Genomic DNA, 24,065 nt, shown 5'->3' with positions numbered 1-24,065 from the left:
CCTATTGTTCATTTAAGGTGCAAAAATGTAATGCATATTAACTAGATTTTACTCTAAATTTGAAAAAAAACAAACACATTGCAAGTAAGGGAAATGAAAAGTAGGCTTGTATAGAAATCATAGAAATTTAAAAGAGTTATATATTTCACTGACAGCTATTATGCTAGAGTAGCCATAATTAGATAAGCTACAGGAAGTGCATTGGGATGTTTTCATGGTCCTCTGGCACCCTTATAAAAGCTCAGGGTCATGTCAGTCCTTGAGCTTCTATCTGAGCTGTATTCAGATGATACACTGGTGATAATGCTACAAGGTCTTGAAGTGCTTCTGGCCCTTATTTGCTCATGGACCTCTGGAAAGAAACATTCTCTATAACGTGATAAAAAAGCCATGAGGAGACGTTCTTTGAATTGTCTGATCTAGCAGCAACCCAGGCAGTGACCGAGGCCAGGAGCACTGTGGTGGTTATGCCCACAGTGTGGCCAGTTTCACAGGTTTTCCTTTCTTCCAGTCCCATATGAATGAGAACCAGGAATTTTCCATGCTAAATGATGCATCCTCTCATGCTGTTTGGGAGTGCATGCAGTAAACAAGAATAAGATTCATCCTGAAAGACACACTTTGTCTCAAGCTACTGGATCAGTGCAGTATTGTGAAAGAGGAGGATAAAATATAGGAGGATAAAATTTCTTAATTTTAGGACTGACCTTGCAGTTCAGAATCCTTCTCATTTCACCTATTATGAGTTCTGTGGAACCCTGTGTAATCTAAAAAGACACTAAAGCCATGGAAAATTGTATTTAGTATCAGTGTGTGGATGGTCCATCACCTCATTACAGTTTTTCAGTGTGGCCAGCAACTACATATGAGTTGAAGCAGGCATCATCTATGATAGTCCCATGGAACTAAATTCAGAAAGGTTACTGCTTACACAGAAGTCATGTCAGAGTTATTCCCTGTGACTCTCAGTGGCACCATGGTCAGGCGTTCTGACTGCAAGCAGGGTATGCACATATGCTGCTGATAGGATTTGCAAAAGCATCTATGTACTGGGTTTACTCTGATTTAAACCATAGGTAAACCTGTGTACTTTTTGAATATGCTATCAGGTGTCTATTTGCCCCCTCAAGCTCATATCTGCCTTTTAAAAACATGGCTTTCTGTCAGATCTGTCAGCAACAAAACCCTGAATAGAAGCCTGTGGAAAAGGCACCAATTCCTTCTCTTTCATCTTTGAATGTACTACATGCACTGTCCGTGACAGAATGAGATTAGACAAAGTGAGTTATATGTAAAGTTTGGGTAATATAATTATTTAAATCACCAGGTTTTGTCTGTTGTCCATAGGACAAATCAAACTGCAGGATTTCTTCCTGTTCACACAACCATTGAACTATTAAAAAGAAACAAAATTTAAAGTTACCTGCTCTAAAATAAAAAAAAAAAAAAAAAATCATCTTGCTTTCCCACCTTAGAGATCAAAATCCCTCAGAATGACTTTTCTCTCAGACATCTTCTCTCAGCAGAAAGAAAGGGCATTTTCACCATTCTTTTGAGTTTGTCAGTGCTTCAAAACAAAGTTAAAAATATATTTGCCATTAAACACCTATTCCTCAGTGCCTTTGCAAGCAGCATAATCTAACAAGCTTTGCAAAAATGCAAATGTGTCCTTGCATAACCTGGAGAGATGGAGATAGCAGGAAGAAATCTAGCATGCTCTGTGTATGCTTGAATGACTCAATAAGCAATATAGAGTCTCCATTAATGATTCTGCAGTGCTGTAGACGGTGAGAAGGGAAGGATCTTAGTTTGAACATAGCTTGAGTTTGCCAAAGGATCTTAAGGAAATTTATGCTTCATTCTTCTGAAAGCTCTGATAGAGGCGGCTTATAGTAGTGAATTGTAGGGTTTATTTACCTGCTTCATCTGCACATACATATGCATATGTAACTCTGTGTGTGTTTATATAAATGTATACAAAGGGAGCAAAGAATGACCCAACTGAAAGAAGACATTTAATACTGCTGCAACAGCAGATCTCAGAAATACAGTACTTTATTAAGTAGAATGGAGAGGACTGTCATTAAAGGTAAAGCTACATGGGATCTAGCTTTAGGTCACTTCATGGATCCCATATGTAGTATCCTTAGCCTTCATAAAGAGGTTGAGAGTCCTTGTGGTTTTGATACCACAGTAACTTTATCAGCTGTCATAATCATCAGCTGCTTTTAAGATTCTGTGTCTTGATCCCATCTTCTACAGATAACCATTTCTCAAAACCATTACTTAGTCTCTCTCTATAGTTGGTTGTATATAATAAGATGCCACAGATTAAATAGTCCTGGATGCATCACCATTCTCTTTCTATAGTTCCTCCACACAGATCAAGGTGGGGTCATGTCTGGGTGTATGTTTTCTTAATGATGAGGTTCACTTCTGTGACTTGGATCTTTTTTTCAGTGACAAGGCATTATGAATTTTAAAAAGGTTAGCAAAGTTATTGCTTGAGAAATTCTGTTTAAATGTATTTGATTTTTATTTTTTTTGTCAGTCTAGCTTGGTTTTCTATTATTTAGTGGAGTTTTATGCAGTTTCAAAGAAGACATACTAATTGCCCAGAGAGGTTGTGGTGTCTCCTTCTCTGGAGATATTCAGAACCCACCTGGATGCCATCCTGCACAATGTGCCCCAGGTGATCCTGCTTGGCAGGGGGATTGGACTAGATCGACTAGGTTGGACTTCCAACCTCAGCCATTCTGTGATTCTGTGATTCTGTGATGCCAGTAAAGAGTTTGATTTTGCAGTCCTCTATTATGTCTGTCTGAGACCTTTTCTGAACTGTGGTGTAGTTTAATTAATTTCCTTGAAATACAGCTTAAAATTTTAACAATTGCCATCACACAGTAATGACACTATTTTAATACTTTAATGATACTTAAAACTCCCATACCTTGGTGTAATTTTTTTGTGATGATCATTAATGACTTGCACAATTCTGGTGCCAGCCCTGGTACAGCTGAAGATACCAAGCAAAGTTGTGAGGTAAAGCTTTTCCTTTCTGCAGATTTGCACTACAGGCTGTGTTTTTGTCTTGGTTATACACTACCTTTGAATTAGTCTCTCAGTGCAAGCTTTCTTTTGAGAATTGTGACTCTTTTTCCTAGAATACATTTTAGGGGTGGCGGTCTGTTTTCAATACCTATTTTAATTTACTTCTGCTTTCTTAAAATCTTGATATCTTATTTCCCATAAAGTAAGAGGAACTTGATGACAATATGTGTCGTTTTTGAACAGCTTAATTTAGACACTAGATCCACTTGTCAGATGTACCGTTGTATGGAAGATGTCTGTTGTACAACAGCTGCACAGCACAATTGCATATGTTTAGTTTTATGTTCTTACAATGGACACCTGTCTTACTCCAGAGCTTGTGGTATTAATCTAACCATGCAAGTGCTCCCTGCTAGTTCAGGGATCCTGTCATAACACAGGAATCTTTGGAAGTTGTTAGGAAGTTGTTAGTTCTTAGTGACTTACTGAAGATGAACAAAGAGGAAATTCTTATATTTCTCCTGATAATTTCTTTGTGGAACAAATTATGGGCTTTGGATGACAAACAACCAGTTCTCTTTTGAGCTTCAAAAGTTACCTGACATACAGAAGAATACCATATACAGTCCCCGCATGTACTCCATAAGTGTTTGCATATATAAAAATACAGTATGTAGACACTGTAACTTTAAAACACAAACGTAATGCTTTCATTTGTCTGAAATGGAGGTAGGGGTCTTAGAATAGTACATTAACACATTGTATACCACTTTTTTTTTTTTAAAAAGGCCCATGGTTGGAAAAGACCTCCAAGATCATCTGGTCCAACCATCCCCCTACCACCACTGTCACCCACTAAACCATGTCCCTAAGCACCACGTCCAACCTTTCCTTGAACACCCCAAGGAAGGTGACTCCACCACCTCCCTGAGCAACCCGTTCCAATGCCTGACTGCTCTTTCTGAGAAGAAATGTCTCCTGGTTTCCAACCTAAACATCCTCTGGCACAACTTGAGGCCATTTCCTCTCGTCCTATCACTAGTTACCTGTGACAAGAGGCTGAACCCCAGCTCCCCACACCTTCCTTTCAGGTAGTTGTAGAGAGCAATAAGGTCTCCCTTGAGCCTCGTCTTCTCCAGACTAAACAACCCCAGTTCCCTCAGCCGCTCCTCACAGGACTTGTGTTCCAGGCCCTTCACCAGCTTCGTAGCCCTTCTCTGGACACGCTCCAGGGCCTTGATGTCCTTCTTGTAGAGAGGGGCCCAAAACTGAACACAGTACTCGAGGTGCAGCCTCACCAGAGTACGGGGGGATCGTCACCTCCCTGCTCCTGCTGGCTGCACTATTCCTGATCCAAGCCAGGATGCCGTTGGCCTTCCTGGCCACCTGGGCACACCGGTGGCTTGTGTTCAGGCGAGCATCAGCAAACATCCTGAAAACAGTAGAAGTCTGCTCATTTGAATCATTAGACAGTGCCTCATGTTACTGTCTTTGAATTTATTCTGAACACAGTTGTAGTTTAGGTCAGTAAGATGTAGACTACTACTTGTTTGTAAACTAATGGCCAAATTTTCCTCCTGAGACTTGAACTGTTTCAAGAATATTTTTAATTTTTTTGATGATGTTTTCAAGTGGTTGGTTTCTCACTCACATAGATTGTAAAAATAGTAAAATCATCCTGATTTCTGTCAAACTAACATGTTAGACTAAATATTAGAAGTAACGTTAGGAAATTGGAAATAGGAATAGGAAATTCTGATTCCTGATTACTGTCCATTTTTACAGAATTTAGAGATGTGTGGAAAATGAGGACCTGTTCCTGTTAACGTTGTAGGCTTTTTTTCCCCTGTTGTCCATGCACAAAGTTGAAGAGATTCTTTAATACCTGCCCTAAAGAATTTTCAGTCTAGATATGTACCAAATGCAGGATGAAAGGCGGTGTGTCCTCCTGTGGTTTTCTCTGTGTGAATTGCTGTAGAAAGGGGAAAGCTGGCTGAATTAGTACTGGCAATGGTAGAAACACCAACAGGGAAGATGCTGCTGAGGGAGGTAATATCCTTGCTCTGCTCCTGTATACAGTGTTTGGGCTTGAAAGAGAAGGCACTTCCTGTGTAAGGTATAAATATACAAGTGTGAAAGATAGTTTGGCTTCTCTTTACACAAAATCACAGACCAGAAGGCATCTCTGGAGGCCATCTGGTCCTACCTGCCCTGCTCAAGCAGGGACACCTGGAGCAGGTTGTTCAGGTCCATGTCTAGATGGCTTCTGAATACCTCCAAGGAGGGAGACTCCACAACATCTCTGGGCAACCTGTGCCAGGGCTTGATAAAGCTTTAGATAATGCTATTTTTAGCTTCAGATAAAGCTTAGATAGAGCTCGTCCAGTATGAAACGATAAAAGGAACTGTCTTCCAAGAGTCCTTCTCAACAAGTGCCGGGTCCTGCACCTGGGATGGGGCAACCCTGGCTATACCTACAGACTGGGCGACGAGACACTGGAGAGCAGCCCCACAGAGAGGAATCTGGGGGTTGTGGTTGACAGCAAGTTGAAGATGAGCTAGCAGTGTGCGCTGGCAGCCAGGAGGGCCAGCCGTATCCTGGGGTGCATCGCTAGTCAGTCGAGGGAAGTGATTGTCCAGCTGTACTCTGCACTGGTGCGGCCTCACCTTGAGTACTGTGTGCAGTTCTGGGCACCACAGTACAAAAAGGCTGTAAAACTGTTGGAGAGTGTCCGGAGGAGGGCGATGAAGACGGTGAAGGGCTTAGAGGGGAAGACATACAAGGAGAGGCTGAGGTCACTTGGCCTGTTCAGCCTGGAGAAGAGGAGGCTGAGGGGGGACCTCATCGCAGTCTACAGCTTCCTCACGAAGGGGAGTGGAGGAGCAGGTGCCGATCTATTCTCCTTAATCACCAGTGATAGGACCTGCTGGAATGGTGTCAAGCTGAGGCAGGGGAGGTTTAGGCTAGACATCAGGAAGAGGTTCTTCACCGAGAGGGTGGTCGCACACTGGAACAGGCTCCCCAGGGAAGTAGTCACTGCACCAAACCTGTCTGAATTTAAGAGGTGATTGGACTGTGCACTTAGTCACATGGTCTAAAATTTTGGGTGGACCTGTGTGGTGCCAGGAGTTGGACTCGATGATCCTTGTGGGTCCCTTCCAACTCGGGATATTCTATGATTCTATGAATATGATTTGGTTCATCTAGCTGTAAAAATGTGTTTTGCAAAACTGATGTCATAAGGTAGTAAAGAAACTTCAACATTATTTGTTTCTATATTAAAAGAACCAAATATTAACATTTTTAAAATGCCATATGAAATTCTTCATGTTACTCTAGAACTAGTAATAATATTCTGGGGATGAAATTACTATTTTAATAATGCAACAGTTTTGCTGGTAAAATACTGAAGAGACATCTTGTTTTAGGAATTCAGCATGTGATAACTACTTTTATGATAAACATTTAAATATAATGAGATCATGAGTGATTATCAGAAGTGGTTATTTTATTTAAGGATCTGATTAAGCATTACAAAAATATATTATCGTATTCAGCTTTTAAATAGTATAATTTAAAATGTGTAGCTAATGTCTATCTTAGTGTCTGTATGCCTTCCGGATTTCCTTATTTACCATTGTTATAATAAAGTCATTGGTAAAAGAATGTCATGTCATGGATTTTAAAGATGTGCCAGACAATTTTACAGGAAAAAAAATTCCTTGAACATATTCAATATGATCATTCAAACAAACAAACAAACAAAAAACACCTCTGGAACTCTGGAGATCAGTAATTTTGGAGTCAAGAAAGCATTCTTTACACTGCCACCTTGTGTTAAAATCTCAAACCAAGATTTCTTTAGAACAAAGCAGGAAATAGCCATAAAAAAAATAGCAAAACTAAATATTGAAGTTAATTTCTTTGAAATTTAAATGCTGGTGCAGACATCTCCACTGTTTAAACTTCTTTCCATAAAATATGAATGTAAAACAATATTTGAAATACCTGCTGTTAGTATTTAGCTGTAAAAATAAGTGCAGTGGGGTAGTAATGATATATCTGTATTTATATTTGTAACCTTACATTTTTAGAATGTTTTTCATGACAAAGTGCTCAGTTGTGATTTATTCATGATGAGTAAAATCATGGCCTTGGTGAGCTCCCACTGACTGGAATAGGTCTTGGATTGCTGCATCCTTTGGATATATGTTTCTTAGCCACCAGTGAATAACATAGTGGTATTGATGTTCCAGAATTAGTATGCCATTTAGGAGTGGGAGGTTTCTAGAGTAGAATAAACATGAACTATGGAGAAAAGTGTAGATATACAAACTTATTTAGATAGACTGGAGTTTAACCAAGATGATGGAGATGTTTTCATTCTTGTGGAATAACGTTGTGATCTTTCTTATCTTTAATCCACCATATAGCCTGGTTTTATCTCTTTTTATGAAAAAAAGCCACTCCAGTTACAAGCAGTACTTTGGCAGAATGGACTTCAACCACTTTATTGTTCACTGAATGTAAAATGTATAGCTTGTCGTGTAGCCAAGATCTTAACTCACGTTGCCCAGATAGCACTCTATAATGTTTGTTTATTTGCCACCTATTTATGTATTCGGAATGGAGGAAAAAAAAAAAGTGTCTAATCTTTCCAAGAATAGGAATTAAAAAGAAAAGCAGAAAATAAAATCTGGATCAACCAAAACAAACCCAAAAAGAAGTGACAGTTCTTTCTCAGTCTATTCTTTAATCTTTCTACAGATTATATCTGCTTACCACCATGGTATCCCCTACATCTTTCAGCAGTGTGTTCCATATTTCACATGAATATTGTGAGATTGTTTAGAGAGCTTACCTTACATATTTATAGACAGATAGGTTATTTAGTAAATTTTTCCTGCTCTATGGCAGGAATATACACACATATATACACAGTATATAAATCTTGGGTCAGTAGTTTGACTTCGTTTGAAAATTCAGAACAAAGATATACTTATTTACAATTATCTGTTTTTTAAAGCAATTCTTAAATCAGTGCAAGTTTAGCCATAGTATACAATTCTATGATGAAGTACTTAATTTTTAACGTTTATTTTTAAATATATATTTTCCTGTAACATAAGAACCTGTCAATAAAAGTTGTTAAAATACAGATCTGAATTACAATTTTAATTGTAATAAATCTTATATTTGTAATCCACAATGTGGTAGTACCAGTTGGTTCACTCAGAATTATAAACCATAGTGGAGTAGGCAGATGTGCATTTAACTTGCCTTTCAAAATAATCTTGATCATTAATAATTAAAATTGCTTAAGCTGTGAAGCTTGATGAACCTTACATTACAGTTAATGGTATTTCTGGATGGCTTCAGTAATGATTTAACAAAGTACAGAAATCGTACAAGTTGGACTCATAACTTTACCTTCTAATTCTGTGGGAGTGTGTTCTAGGAGACACATAACCTAAAACTTTTTGTTTTATCAATTTTGAATTGAAATGACCTTTCTGTTGTACTAAAGGAAGCTTAAAAGTATTGAATTCATAAACATATTTTGCTCTAGTGTTCTCAGAGGTAATGAGAGTTTACATACAGCATTGAAATAGCATTGGTAGAAAGTATGCAAGCACCTCATTAGTGCTGGCCTTCCTGTTGTGCTCGTATTTGCCTCATATGTCACATCTGTAGATACAACTGAGATTTCTGTAGCATTTGTTCATTCATTTGAAAGCATGACTAATAGATGTAAGCTATGAAAGAGCCAGGAAAGCAGCTTTCCTGCAGCTCTGGCTTCAGATATGGTAATGGTATCCTTATTGGCCTGAATATAATTGATTCTTAGGTACCGTGGAGTCAGGTGTTAATGAATTAGCAACTGCCTTTCCTTACAAATATAACTAAGAAATACATCTAAAAATCCATACCTGACACAAACTAAGAAATGAACCTCAAAAACTTGAACGGTCCCTTCCAAAAGAAAGCTTTACCCACCAATTTCCCTTCCTCACTTCATTCTTTCTCTCCTTCCCTCTCTCTTCTACTCAGCCCCTCCCCCCCATATGTTTTGAATATTATTCCTGCTCTATCCTCAAACATCTAGTAAGTGTAATGAAGAGAGACAGAAGTTCCTCCTGTAGAAAAGCTTTACATGTACCATGGTTGAAAGCAGGAAACAAAACACGGATTTGAAGATAGCTTTCATTTCCCCTGACTGTTCCTTTCATTAGGAGAAGTGAGATGGGCTCTAATGGTTTCACCTTTACCATTTGTTACATTTGCTGTAAGTCAGACTCCGAGCTCTCCTCGAGCTTCTCCTTTTAGATCAAGAGTTTTTAGGTGTGTCAGTCATACTGCAGCCACATTAGTGGCTGTGTGACGTCCCCCAGAATGCAGTAGAAGGTTGCACATTGCTCATCTGAGCACAGCAGCAGCACATGTTTGAGAACAGCAAGATAGATCAATATCAGTTATGAAGGTTTCAACTCTTTTGAATTGAAAGAATGTCTGGAAAATATTTTAAGTAATGCATGAGTCCAGGGATCAGAATATGTCATAGTAGCTGGATGGTTTGCCCGTCTGCCATTTGCAGGTCACTGCTGTCAGAAGAGATACTTAAATCATCTCACACACAAACTCTGACCGAACCTTTTTTTCTTCCCAGTGCTGTGGATGAGTGCTACTGAGCATGCAAAGATTGGGGGTGGCTAAAGGAAAACTCTGAAAGCATTACTCTGCTCAAAAAATGCTGTCTGCTTCTATCAGTGCCTTCTGCTTCTCAGCATTTTCAGTCTCAGGTTAACTGCCCAGCTCTTATTTTCTTCTGTCTTTTTCCCACTGGAATAATTATCTTACTAAATAGTCTTTCAGCACCAATGGTCTTCACTTAGCTAACAGTTTTGTGTAAGCCAATGACCTTACGTTAATTTTCTCCTTTCAAGTTAAATATAAGGTATATGTGTGAGAGCACTGTTGAAGGGGAGGTACAACTGCCCACTAGATTTGGGAAACGAAGTTTCCCGGTCAGCTCTGGAGGCCTTCAGGGTGGTGGTTGTAATTGGTAAAATTTTGCATGCCCCTAACACTGCACTGTTAAGTGAGACTCAAGTTTGGGAACACATTCTTAAGTGTATAAATCCTATTTAGGCATGTATTTCCTTTTTGAAAACAATGGAAACTAGTAATATAAAAGAAGTTGGTTATTATATACCTTTATGGATACAGGTCCACATCAGTAATGACATGTCCTTTCATATACATAAAAGTTCTTAAAAACTTCAGCTTGCTGAATTACTATTACTAATTATGTGGCCTTAAACCAAATTGAGAGTATCTAGAAATGACATTGGAACAACATCACATTTATATATTTGTTACTGTTTTTGTTCTTGTTTGTGTGTTGTGGCTAGGGGCATTTCTTGTATTTAAGTTAAAAAGCCAGAACAAGACTGTTCCTGTCTGATGGGCTCACATCTCATTATAAGAAAAGAGACAAGTGGCAGTATGCAAAATGCTAGCAGCAGTGTAAGAGCTCCTTTGAATTAGTTTTACCGTAAAGCCTATGATTTTCTTTAAGCTCTGTCTTCTAGAATTGATTTATTACCTTCTTTTTCGTATTTTTTCATTGATTCTAGCATGAACAATTTTGGACAAAACCAAAATAAGGAAATGTGATACTGGCATCATCATATGACAAAGAAAGGCTCTTGGAATGTCTACTGCTTAATTTTAAGCCAGACTTTTCCTTTTGGTGGGAAAGGGAAGAGTTTAAATGGTTGAACCTTGCTAGTGGCTGAAGTAGTGTGAAATGACCATACCAACATCTCTTAGAACATTCTACTAATGTGGATGGGAAAATTTAGTTAAAAGCTTCTGATTGGATTAGACTGGGACAACTATCAGAAACAAGACCCAAAAGTGCTCTGAAAATGTCTAGAGTTCAGATAAAAAGGCATCTAGAGTGGGTATATGAAGGCGGGCTATTGAAGTGTCCATGTAGCTGAAGGGCCCTCATTATTTCCCCATTCAACTGACAGAGCCCTGACACTTTCATGTAATGTAAAACTACATATTTGTTCAGCTTTTAGTTGAAGAGAATATGTAGAATGCAGAGGTTGTACAGAGTTCAGTTTTTTTCTGGGTAGTTCTTTCAGTGATTTTTTTCTTTAACCAAAGGTACTTCAGACAGGGATTTCAATATTTCTGAAGGTAGACAATTTACTTCCTTGAAAGCATCAAAGACGACAAATTCAAACTAGAGATACATTACTTTTTTAATAACAAGTTTAAAAAATTGGAGAGAAAAATCTGGAAGTGCTGTTCATTATTTACTAGAATTTTGTACAGAAAAACCATGTGGCTTCCTGACATGTTTGTTTCTCAAATAGAAATGAGTTTGGTGAAACCCATTTCCATTACTGGGAAAAGTTTTTTCTTGTGTTTTGAAAGAGATTGACAAAGCCATTCATCTGGCTTTATTATCATGTCATTTACTATATGTTGTATCACACTTACTGGACTGTGAATTTCTGTGAAATGTTTTGGGAGCCCTTGAATGATTTTGTGTTCAATTTCAAGGTATTTTCCATAAATGTCTGAATATTGAAATACATACCACTAGACTGTGGCTAACTTGGGAATGTAGTGATCCTTCAGTCTGCATTTCTAAAACACTATTTTATCAGCATTGTCTTGTCAAGTCTTTACTCTAAAAAATATTCAGTAGGCATGCAGGTTCATCAAATACATGAAGTCAAAAGAATTTTATTTTACCTATCAGTATTTTCTGTTCCTCTTCAGAGCTCAGATTTTGCTGCCTTGTTTCTCATACCTGCAGTTCTCCAGCCTTAAGATCTTAGCTCCAGTGTCCACTTGAGAGAAAAAAGCTTTCCAAATGTCAAGCATAAGTGCAATGATCATTTTCCTTATTTCCATCTTCCAGCTACTCAGACATTTCTGGGATCATACAACAGTAAGAAAAAAAATAAAAGAAAAAAGAAAAGAAAAGACAAATCCTATGTTCCATTTGCTATCTGCAAATCTCAGGGTAACTTATTTTGTTGAGGTTATAAATAGAATGACAGCAGTGAGTATTTTCTTAACCCTCGTATTCGTGGCTAAATTATTTATCAATCCTTTGCTCTCAAATTAGAGTCTGCATATACTATTGAATGTTATCGACAAGATGGCAATGCCACCATGCTTCCGCAGCTAAGCAAGTGATAGAGGCACCTTCTGAATGTGAAAGACTTTGAATAATGACAATAATAAATACTTTTTGTCTACTGTGCAATGGCACAGCGAATTGGATCATGTTAGGCTTCATCTGCTGCCTAATGTAATGTAACATAGCAGATAAAATAAATCAAATGGATGATACTCTTAGACTTGAAAGATGATAGCTCATGTAAAGCAATTGATATAAGAATATGAAAATGCAGTACATTTCAGATGTTTATTGAAATCTACAATCTTTGAAAACAAACAAATGCATATTTTAAAGGCTATGAAACAGGTGACTACAAATACAGCAGTATGCCTATTACTGACAAAGCTGTTGCCTGGGTTGGAATTCAAATAAATTTTATGTTGTTTTTTTTTTTTTGTGTGTGTGTTCAATATTTTTTTTTCTTCAAGGGCTTCTTAGAGGCATTGACTTGAACTTCAAAGCATACTACTGCGATTCCTTTAGTGATTATGATGGTAGCTACACTTGGAATTCTTAGCTGTAAAAGTTCAGTAGTGCTTGCTAGAGATTGTTTTTAAATTTCAGTGAGTTAGGATTCAATAACATGGATTCAAGCAAACAGTATACAAAATATTTTTGCTTGTTTTCAGTATTGTAATAAAAAGTTTCATTTATTGGGGTCAATTTTAAGGAAGGCTTTAATTTATTTTTCTTGCTTATATTTGTTTCAACTCTTTGTTCATTTTTAATGCTTATAACAATTAACTTTTTATGATTCATTACTTGAGCCTTTTAAAAGTTAATCTGCTAATTATTTTTTAGTAAATAAGTGTGCAGTAACTGTAAGGAGTGTAAATGATTAGGGAGCATATGAAGGCATGCCTATTCATAAAGCTGTATTTTTTGTTCCTGTTTTATGCCTCATGAAGGCATAAGGCTCAGGTCTCATTCAATTTGCAGAAGTTTATATATGTTTTTTATTCTAGTATTGTGATGGCATCGTGAATTGAATTCTTTTGAAAAGCAAAAAATGATTCAACAGCGTCTTTTTTTTTTTTCCTTTGGTATCATAAAAAAGGGTTCAAGATCTTTATTTATAAAAATAACATGTAACCTTCCCTGATACAGTTTTTATTCAATGAAAATGTAATGTATTTTCTAAAAATGTACAAATACGTTGTTAAATTAGTTTTTAAAAAAATAAACCTAGCATCTTCAAGTTTTTGTTTCTTGGATCAAATTTTTGACTGTTTTCAATAGCAGAATAATAAGCTGTGAAGAAGCCTGCATTTTTGAAGTGGGAATGACACCATTTAGTTTCTGGATTTGTTCTCTACAGTTTTTAGTTATATAAGACATTTGCTATCTGATAGGACAGTTTGAAGGACATTTGGGTACTGTAACTGTAATTTTGATATTGTAATCTATTTGGATTTGGATTTCATTTTTGTTTAGTCTTTAGGAGTACTTACGAGTTTTAGAGTTCTCAACACTTGTTTTGCACGTTATTAAAATGCTACTGTAATGTATCTTCCTCAATAATTGACATGTATTCATAATTTGAAATTAATGCTGCAGTTAAACATCTGTAGAACAGAGTTAACATTAAATGTGTTTGTGCTTCTTTTTTTTTTTTTTTTAGGTATTGCATGATAAAACCAATAACCTCAAACTAGAACAAAAATACAATTAACTTTCTTTCTCTGTGTAGCCCACTGTTTGTGAACGGGAGCTCTGTGTATTTGCTTTCCAAACATTAGGAGTGATGAACGAAGCTGCTGATGAAATTGCAACTGGGGCTCAGGTAGAATTGTCTAATAATTATTACATATCTGATTTTCTATAGTGTGTGCAGTTTTTTCAGTCTCTTCTAACATTTATTTTACTTGTATTCCCTGTATGAGTATTCTTTGGTAAGTATTATTTATTTGTACATTCTTATAGCCATAAATGCAGTGTTTATGCATGACATTTTCAGATGTTAGTAATGAGGTGCTTCCATTGTTTTCCTTCCATGTAATTAGAATAACCCTCTTTTCTTGTTCTGTTGTATTCAGTTAGGTCACCTGGATTGTTAATAAAGGCAGACATTGTCATCTGCAGATAATTCCCATTTATTTTCACCTAATGAGCCATTACTACTCTCAAGCAATTAATAAGCCACTTCCTGTTCATGGTGTTGGATGCAGCTATCCACTGAGCATCTGTTATTTTGATCATTAAATAACAGTGGGAAAGTCCTTATTGATGTTTCTACATAGATTTTTTTTTCTATCTTCTCAAGGATTAGGAATTTAACACAGCCTTGCTTTCTGACTCTAAATTCAGTTATTAATGTATTTATAACCATATAAGTACTTGTGTTTTTTTTTCATGATTTTGTATGTGTCTTAAAACAATATTTTAAACTATGTTTTCAAATCACCATTTAATCTTAATTTACAATAGTTATAGGGCTTCAGTATATTCAGAAGTTAAAATGGCCTTTTCAGATCTTATGGAAAAGTGCATTCCTCTCTGATTACCTAAATATATGTCACTGACTGTGCACTTCTGTGGTAAGCAACATGTTTTTTGGAAGAGCAAACATTCAGTTCAGTTAGCTTTAAATAGCACTAATGAGTCTAGCCACTGGAAATAAACTATTTGGCTAAGTGCCAGAATAACGTCTTTTAGCATTTCCTCAGAGGAAGAAACTTGGAGTAATGTCTTCTTCCCTTGAGAATATAACTGAAGACCTCAGTTATGTCTTTCTGTAGTGCTGGACTTTTATTTTCTGAATGTACCATACTTATAGGGTATTTAGGTACAAGCAAGTAGCTCTCACTTCTGTTTTTAAATATGGCTTAGAGGAGAGGTGGTGCTTGTTAACTCTCACGCTTTGTTTTATGTAGGTCTTACTGTTACAGACATATGCAGAGCTTTCTCTAGCTCCCTAGAGCACCTCTTCATCTACAGAGCATTGCTGAAGAGTACTGAAGTGATTACAACCTTAATGGTGCTTAAAAAGAGATAGAAAAAACTTATGTTGAGTGTTCTATCGGACTGAGGTGACTGAATTTTGTTGGGTCTCACTGTAGTGTTAGCATCACACCCAGCTCACTACATCTGATCTGGTTGAGCTCTCTTTCCTGTTTGCAGAAAGAGTTCAGTGCTTTTAGGGTTTGATTCATCAGAGCTATTTTTGACAATAGTTTAGGATGGTGTGAGTCACAGCATAGGCTATCAGCACAGAGGTTATTTTCTCCATTGATTATGAAGAGAGTTTAGGCAGACTAGTAAGATGTAGGTGTTCACACTGTGAATCTCTACATTTCGTCAGATAAAACTTCCTCCAAGTCTCCAAATCATTTTGTGTAGTGAAGAATCCTAAGTATAGGTTCCCATTATTAGAAATTACATCCTGTTTTTCCTACTGTGCTTTCATCTAGTTTCCTAAGGTAGACACCCCTACTTTGTCACTCACTGTCTTCTGATGGCTCCTTCTTAATGATAAGAGATTATACTTGATAAAACTTTCAAGATCAAATTCACATCACCTTCTTTTAGTCATTGTCAAAATACCTGAAAATTAAACACCTGATTTTTTTTTGGTAGTTTGGACTTCCTGTAAAGAGCAAGGGAGGTACTGGGAGATTTTTTCCTCCTTGAAAATATTTAAATCCTACCTGAGGTACTTCAATGCCCACTCATAGGAAGGAGAAGCTCACACCCAGCTATAAGAACACTTACTAGGTCCACAGCACTTCCTACTACCAAGGAACACATACAGAAGTTCGTATTATGTTTGCTTTAGACTTATCTTGCAGTTTCAGCTGCTGTATATTCCATCAGCTCAAAACAATGATCGCAGGGGAAATCAGGGGATTAATTAAGCCTAATCTATGCACCTTTTCCCCAGGTTAAAACAAGCTGCTGTTATCATGGTGAGAAACAATATAGAAGTCAACATTTGTTTTAAATGAAGGCTTTGGGATGCTGTTCTAATAAGAACTGTGCCAGTTTGAAGACAACATCCCACTGTGCAAGTAATAAAGGAAGACAACTTTGGATCACTGTATTAAGCAGTCTGGAAACTCAAACAACTCTTCCCTAGTAGTGTTTTGCAACTGAAAGCAAAGAAGTGCCTCTAAGAAGTATGAACTTGGGCCCAGTTTCATGGTAATACACAACTGCAGGCCTGGTTGCCCGACCTGGCTGTGTATAAAGACTCCTAGTCCCCTTTGCAAATACTAATGCAGATGCCCTATTTTTGAAACATTTGTCACATCTGTAGCTATTATATACTGGATAGAAATCAGAGCACCATGGAGAAAGCAATGATTATTTAAGTAACTTCATTTTTCAATATATGTGAGCTAGTAGCTGAAACTAACAGAATGTTTTTAAGCAGGTAGAGAAAATTGTCCATTCATGCTGAAGGAGCAGAGGAGGAGAATGACAACAGTATGACTCACTGCAGCATAGTTCCTTTTCTCTTTCATTATGATTCTTATTTTCATTCTTTAAAGGACCATAATTTTTATTTCCTCCATATGATCAGATATAATAGCAGACATATAATGACTTCCAGAACTTGAGCTGTGAGATGAGATCTGATTTGTCTGGAATTGTGAAAGGAACCAGGGATGCCTACTAAGTACAAATCTTCTTGCCTTTTTGTTTCTTTCATGGAAAAGTCCATTTTTACAGAGGAATGTTTTCAGATAACACAGAGAACCCAGGTGGAAATGAGCCAATTTGCAGTGATGTTTTTACATAGCAACTTTGAATTTCATTATCAGTGGGATTTGGGTTTCACAGCTGCCAGAAAGCTGCTTTATCTCTGTTTTGTGATTGCTGTAGGCTCTTTTTAATCTCTAATTTACTAATTTTGAAACAATTACACTTCAATCTGTTGCAAAATTGTGTATGTGTCTACATGTGCCTATGTGAATGTCTGTACCCATTACACACATGATCTTACAGTGAAATCTTGGAAATCGTAGTTAATCAAATTCATGTTATAGTTATGTGTAACAGAAAGGAAGGGAAAGAAATTCTCCCAGTGTGAGATGTGCAAGTAACTTTTAAATCACTGCGCTCTTCTGGCTTTAGTAAAATCAATGTTTAGTAGTGTTTTTATGATTACAGTGTTCAGGAGAACAGCAGGCGGTGGTACAAGTTCACAAAACCTTCCTCTTTCTTGAGTAGCGTTCTTCATTGGCATCTTCCACCCAAGGGTACACAGATCCAGCACAACTGCATTTTCAGAATGAATTTTGTCCAGGAATTATCACATGTACACAAGAGAAAGCAGGACTACAAGCAATATGTCTGGAATGATCGTACATTTAAGACTAGATATTGGTCTTACCTAGGCACCTGGAATAGTATAGTAGGGCTGGACCTAAAGCCTTTTGAAGTCATTGGGAAAAAATCAGTCTTTACATGCTATCCACGGAACATACTTTTAGCTAGTGATGAAATAGGGTATTTCTGTAATCCACTAAAAAAAAAAGAAAAAAAAAAGAAAAAAGAAAGCAGACTGGGTGATGAAATATGAAAGTACATATATTTAATAAATATTTTTCTTCATCTTTAGGTGGTTGATCTGCTAGTATCCATGTGTCGGTCTGCATTAGAGTCACCTAGGAAAGTTGTCATTTTTGAGCCATATCCTTCTGTAGTTGATCCTAATGATCCTCAGATGCTGGCCTTTAACCCCAGGGTAAGTAGTTGTCTTTCATTATGTCATTGCTTAGTTTTAATAATGCATTAGGTTTCAAAGCAAAGCCTTATTCATGAGTGTCCTCTACTAGAAAAGATACAGCTCCAGCATATAGCACAAGCATGTGGCTGTTTTCAGAACTCTCTATTTTTTTTTAATTGTCTCTGAGAAGGTATTTGGGAATAAACTTTAAGTTGCATTGAAAGTTAGATTGAAGCCAAGAACTTCTTTTAAGACACGAATTATAGATGAAAAAACACCATCTTTGGTGTCTTCTCTCAGTGTACGTTTTGGATTTTCCATTCTTAAAGTGGTTATTGCTATTATTTCATTTTCTCTTTGTAAACTATTATGTCCTTAAACTTACTTTTATCAAATGTTGGACATAAAAGTGGAGTCATGTACAAGTATTAAATTTTGAAGAATTGTTTGCTCTTTGGACTGCAAATGCTGCTTCTCATGGAAACTCTAGGGAAGCCATGAACCTGTTATAACTCACTTGAGCCATCCTCAAGGGTATAAATGAGAACTTTGGATGGCCTGCGTGGGGAAGCATCCCACTTTTCCTGAACAAAGGCCAGCTAGCAGTGGTTCTTCCTCAGAGGAAGGGGTGAATGTATTCTGTAGTGCATGGGAAGGAAGAATTGCCAGAGGGGCTTGGAAAGGGGCTGATGAGGAGACAGGCAGCTGGGCAGGGCAAGGGTTTAAAGTGGTATAAGGAGTACGAAAAGGTGTCTTGTGAGAAGAGGTGTAGAGACAGCCCTAGGCTGGCATGGCCCACTCTATCTCCTCTAGCAAGAATGCCAGTATGGATGAGGTGAAAGCCCATGGGCAGGAGTTGGCAAAACCCTGAGACAGGGAACTGGAGCTCTTGAAGGTGGTGTTGCATGTGGAGCTGGTGAAGCACAAACTGCTCAGAAAAGGTGGACCTTAGGAATCTCTGGTAGCAGTTCCTAGGCAGAAGGTAAGCAAGGGTCAGAATGAAGCAGAGGGACAGCTGAGGGACCTCTGATGTTTTCTAGAGCAGCTAGCAAAGTAAACATATCTGCTTATTTAGCATCTTATTTAACAGCTCTTTGTTCATTGCATACTTAATAGCATATTATCCAAATAACTGGCAGAGCCTGTGTTTAGTTACAAATATTTGTTTAAAAAGTGACCTAATCTTTTGAGTTACATTGTGGTGTATTTGAGATTCTAGTGAAATTCAAATAACAGCCATCATGATAATATTTTTCCTGAAATTTTTGTGAACTACGAAGGAGGAAGTCTGTGTATAGACAAGGTGGAAGAAAGCTATTAAAAAAAAAAAAAGAAAAAGAAAAAGAAAGGAATGGCTTGGTGAACATTCATCCTAACTTTGATGAGGACTTCACATCAAAAAAATGAGTTTTTTAGAGCCAAAGACCAATAGTCTGTTAATTTATTTGCTTATTTTATATTACATCAGAAGAAGAATTATGACCGAGTCATGAAAGCATTGGATAGTATCACTTCTATTAGAGAGATGACACAGGTGAGTTTAAAAATCTTTACATAACATAATAGCTTTTTCTAGAACTAGGAAGATGTTTATATGAGGCCTGTGATGGGTGGGGAAGGCAATAGTATCAGCCCTTTTCTATAGAGCTGTAATAATAATAAAATGTGTGCTAAAAATAACAAACCTACAGTATCCACAGTAGCAATGAAATTAAGGTGATGAAGTAGAATTTAGGTCTTTTAAAGTTTAAATAAGAGATAATAACAGCAGAATGGGGCATTGTAACAAGATAATCACCAACTGCTGCATTTCTGGAAATATCAAAGTCAAACCGGGTCTTTTATTTCCAAAGCAAAAGAAATTGATTTTGTGATGGTGTTCTGAATGATAGCTTTATTTCTGTTATAACAAAACACTTGTTCAGCTAAGTGTGTTGGGGACTTGGAAGGTTGGATCTCATGGGATTACTACCATATGATTTCTCAATATTCACAGTGGAACAGAATCTGATAGCTGTACTTATGTTTAATGCAACACTTCATTTCCCAAGCAGCCCAGCTGATTACAACTGATTATTGAAATCTCTCCCATATACCTTGCTTTTCCAACTGTTATATACATGTAACCTCACAAGAGCTTAAAAACTGTATTTTGTATGTATTTGTCAAGTACTTTGGGATTCTGGAATGAAGAATGAGGTATAGAGAGCAGTAAAACACATTGAAAATAAAACTTCAGATATTTTTTTACTTAATATAATATCTCTTAAAGGGAAAAATAACCGACATTTAACCTTTCTTAACGTTAAAATAACAATTTTTAAAGGAATGATTTACACTGAGATAAAAATTAATAAATACTTTCAAAGGGAATTTAAGCTGGTAACAGTATTTTACTTTACCAGCTAATACCATGTAACTGTTTAAAAAAAACGGGGTGGATTATCTTGGGGTATTTTGAGAAACCTGATTTTGTGAAGTTCCAATCCAATTCCTTAACCCAGAAACTGAACGTAAGTACATCTTCTGCTGTTATCCCTGAGATCACCAATGTTTTGCTATAATATACTCGTTTTGATGCTAATTACATGCTTATTATTTTACTCCAGGGAAAGTAATTGCTATATGAATTCTTCTTGTTGTCAAAACACATTTATAACTGTACAACACCAAATGTCAGCAAAGCTGTGATTTAAGCTTAATAATGAGTCCCATGTATTCGTCCCATTTAATGGAAGAAATCATGGGCAATGTAACATAAAATTTAACCTTATGATTTCAACTAGCAATAAAGAACATAATTACTATTTTCTAGGCACCTTACTTGGAAATAAAGAAGCAGATGGATAAACAAGACCCGCTTGCACATCCTCTTCTACAATGGTATAAAATTGACTCACATGAGATGATAATTATTAAAGTACCAAGTTGAATGAATAGTGACTTCACCAGTATAATTCGGTATAAGCTCACCCTAAGAATTAATACTAGAGCTAACATTTGCAACTGCTTTGTTTATGGGCTGTTTCTGGATGTCATCTGGGGCAACTGAGAACACTGCTGGCTTATTTTACGGCCTCACATTGATCTTGCAGTCAAGATTTGTTCTACTGTCATCTGATAGATTCAAAGGCGTGCAGCTCAGTGCTTTGTTCTGGCTGTGCATAATGTTTTTAAAAAGGAAAGTTCTTGGTTATCATGCCTAATACATATAACTGTTTCTTCTTATAGGGTTATTTCTAGTAACAGATCACACATTGTAAAGCTTCCAGTGAATAGGGTAAGTGTCTGTGGGTCTTTATTTTCTTATTTCTCATGGCTCTTTTTCGATGGGAGTCTCCTGGCCACATGTAGGTGTCTATATTCAAACTGGTCACGTGGACCCCATTAACAAACAGTGGAGAGAAGTAGGCAGTTTCAGGTTATGACTCATAGAATCATGTTGTGAATATCTAAATCAAGTCAAACAAATTATAGTCAGAAAAATTCTATTTGAGGTGAGTAGGTCAAATGCAAGTGTCTACCTGCAGTCATGGGAGATTGGGTGAAAAATTCACTATTTTGGTTACCATTTAGAATGTTAAATACAGAATTGTGGTGTTCATCTGCACTGCTTTTTACACAATACACCAGTTGTGTAAACTGAGACAACTTGTGTAAACACAAGTTGAGAATACTGTGAACTTGTAGTTTACAGAGAACTTGAGTATACTTTAAAAAGAATATAGCTCTGGAATTTTAGAAGGATGGTACTGAGATTAATTTCTTAGTATGTATGCCTCTGATATTCTGTTTAAGGGCATAGTAATCTGCAGCCTTTCAAATCTGAATCTTAATTCAAAGCCAACTCTGAGCAAAATACTGTGATGAAATTGTTCAAATTAATTACCTTACTAGAGCCATATTAGGCTGAACTCTGTTTCAGAAACTTCCATATGTTTCATATGCCGAAGACTGTTCTTACTGCTTGATTTCAGATAAAAGCTATGGTAATGAGACCTATTTCAACTTAGTTTGTGTAGGTATTTAGATGCAGTCATATATTGTGCAAAACAACATGATATGTTAAGAACTACTATTCTGGAAATGCAGTTCTTTTGTGTCCATCAATTTCTTTTCACATATGAACTGTTATATTTTACAGCAACTAAAGTTTATGCACACTCCCCACCAGTTCCTACTTCTCAGCAGTCCACCAGCCAAAGAATCCAATTTCCGAGCTGCTAAAAACCTTTACGGAAGTACCTTTGCATTTCAGTGAGTACATATCTTTGTATTAATCAAAGGTTACTAAAATGCCATGCTGTTTTTTTGTTCCTACCATTTGAGGTTTACAGCTGTGAATGTATTGTTTTAAAGGATTACTGATTTCATTTTGAATTTTACACTGTGGATTTTAATGCTTTCTCCTTTTAATTTTTCAGTGGTTCACACATTGAAAATTGGCATTCCATCCTGAGGAACGGCTTGGTTGTTGCTTCCAATACGAGGCTGCAGGTAAATAGTAGACTAAACAGACTTTAGCTAACCTGTGCATGTTTGATTATGTATTAAAATTAGGTGAGTTGTCAAGGGTTATGTTTCTGGTAGTCATGTAGGTGGCAAAAAGGGGTGACTTCCTGGAAAAGAGACTTTTCTGATGCAATTAAAATGAAGTTAGGTATCTGCTAAAATAGCTTTAAAAAATCCCATTGGTAGAATCTGTGTTTCAGTTTTACATTGCATAGCAGCACCTCCAGGAGGCTTAGCTCAGTACTGCCTAAAAGCAATCTGAGATTAAAATTTATGCCTATATTATAGGAACCCAGAGCACACTAGATTTACAGAAGCCAGGTTTAGAGTATCTTCACAGCTCCTCAGGTTTTCTTACGAGGGGAATGCGAGCGTACTGGTAAGGAGGGATCTATAGCAAACTTCAGTTTGATTTCTCTGCAAGACCACTCTTGCAGAGCAAAGTAGTCAGTACCAGAGGGACTAGAGGACTGCGATTTGGAGTGTTTAGCATCACAGTTTTGACACCTGTTCCCCAGTGATGAATCTGTGATCCTGATTAGATACCTTAGAGGAGGATTCAAGGGTGCTTACTAAGGTTTAGGGAACAGGAAGCACTAGAAAAAAAGGAATGGAACTCTCTGCTGTTCCTCTGAACGCTTTGGATGTTTTTCTTAGCATCTTTGTAAGATACTTCACCAAGAAAGCAGGATTTAAGCTCCAAAATACACCCAAGTAAACCCCTTTATGCTTGGTGGTTTCTTTCTTTCTTTCTTTCTTTCTTTCTTTCTTTCTTTCTTTCTTTCTTTCTTTCTTTCTTTCATGGAAATAGGAGGAAGCAGTTCGTACAAGTCTGTTTTATACAAGTCATCATTTTTAGATCTCTCACACGACTAAGCCATATTGTGAGCCCGGTTCATTCTGCTTACCCCAGTACCAATCAGTCAGGAAAAATATCTACTCACCAAGGATCCTGTGCAACACTGTAGAACCTGGAGAAGTGAGAGCATGATTGTATTCCTGTAGGAGCGCTGGCACATTGCAGGCACAAAGCAAATATCATGGGGTCAGAGCAAAGAAATAAGGGCGAACATGACTAGGAAGCTCAGTGATCATAACATTTACCTTCATAGGAGATACTCTGGGTTCTTGCATATACTCCACCAACTACTTTGTGTGGTTTCTTGAAAATCTCATACACGTAAGGCAGTCAGTCCCTTGAGGAGAAGTGAAAACTGTATTTCCCTCTTTCCAGACAAGATTACTAATAAAACGTGCTTGTTTTGTTGCTTAGCCTAGGCTCTGTAACATGGAGCCGTTATGTTGGTGAAGAAGACTCTTCCCTTTCCATTCTTCTTTTCAGACATTTTATAGCTCTGTGGCTAAAACACTGTAATGAAGCGATAGAGTATGTATGGCTGAATTGGCTCAGGCAAAAGCTTGGTTGCACCCATTCTTCCAGTACTCTGGTTGAACTAGTGACTGATTTATTGATTTTTTTATTTTTTTTTGGCATATGAGTACTGTCATCACCATCTCTTCATTTCTTAAAGGAAATAAAAGCAGCTGTTGCTGCATTGTTTGCTCATCCAAGGCCAGCTGGTGTACTTTGGAAAAACCTTCTGCACCTAGCCCCTCAA

General features: G+C 37.1%; 1 protein-coding gene across 3 annotated transcripts in view; it reads left to right on the top strand.

Moving 5' to 3' along the window:
- PARP8 (poly(ADP-ribose) polymerase family member 8) overlaps positions 1-24,065 on the top strand; it is a 116,283-nt gene that overhangs the window by 80,033 nt on the left and 12,185 nt on the right. For all 3 annotated transcript variants that reach the window (XM_040540786.1, XM_040540785.1, XM_040540787.1), the window contains 7 exons: positions 13,954-14,046; positions 17,827-17,952; positions 19,403-19,468; positions 20,750-20,817; positions 21,166-21,214; positions 22,079-22,191; positions 22,359-22,431. In XM_040540786.1, coding sequence (XP_040396720.1) covers positions 13,954-14,046; positions 17,827-17,952; positions 19,403-19,468; positions 20,750-20,817; positions 21,166-21,214; positions 22,079-22,191; positions 22,359-22,431 — 588 coding nt within the window. The remainder of the gene's footprint in view (positions 1-13,953; positions 14,047-17,826; positions 17,953-19,402; positions 19,469-20,749; positions 20,818-21,165; positions 21,215-22,078; positions 22,192-22,358; positions 22,432-24,065) is intronic.

Source organism: Cygnus olor, chromosome Z, assembly GCF_009769625.2.
Source record: "Cygnus olor isolate bCygOlo1 chromosome Z, bCygOlo1.pri.v2, whole genome shotgun sequence".
NCBI lineage: Eukaryota > Metazoa > Chordata > Aves > Anseriformes > Anatidae > Cygnus > Cygnus olor.
Note: the sequence above shows the minus strand (reverse complement) of the source record. Positions and strands in the feature narration are given on the sequence as shown.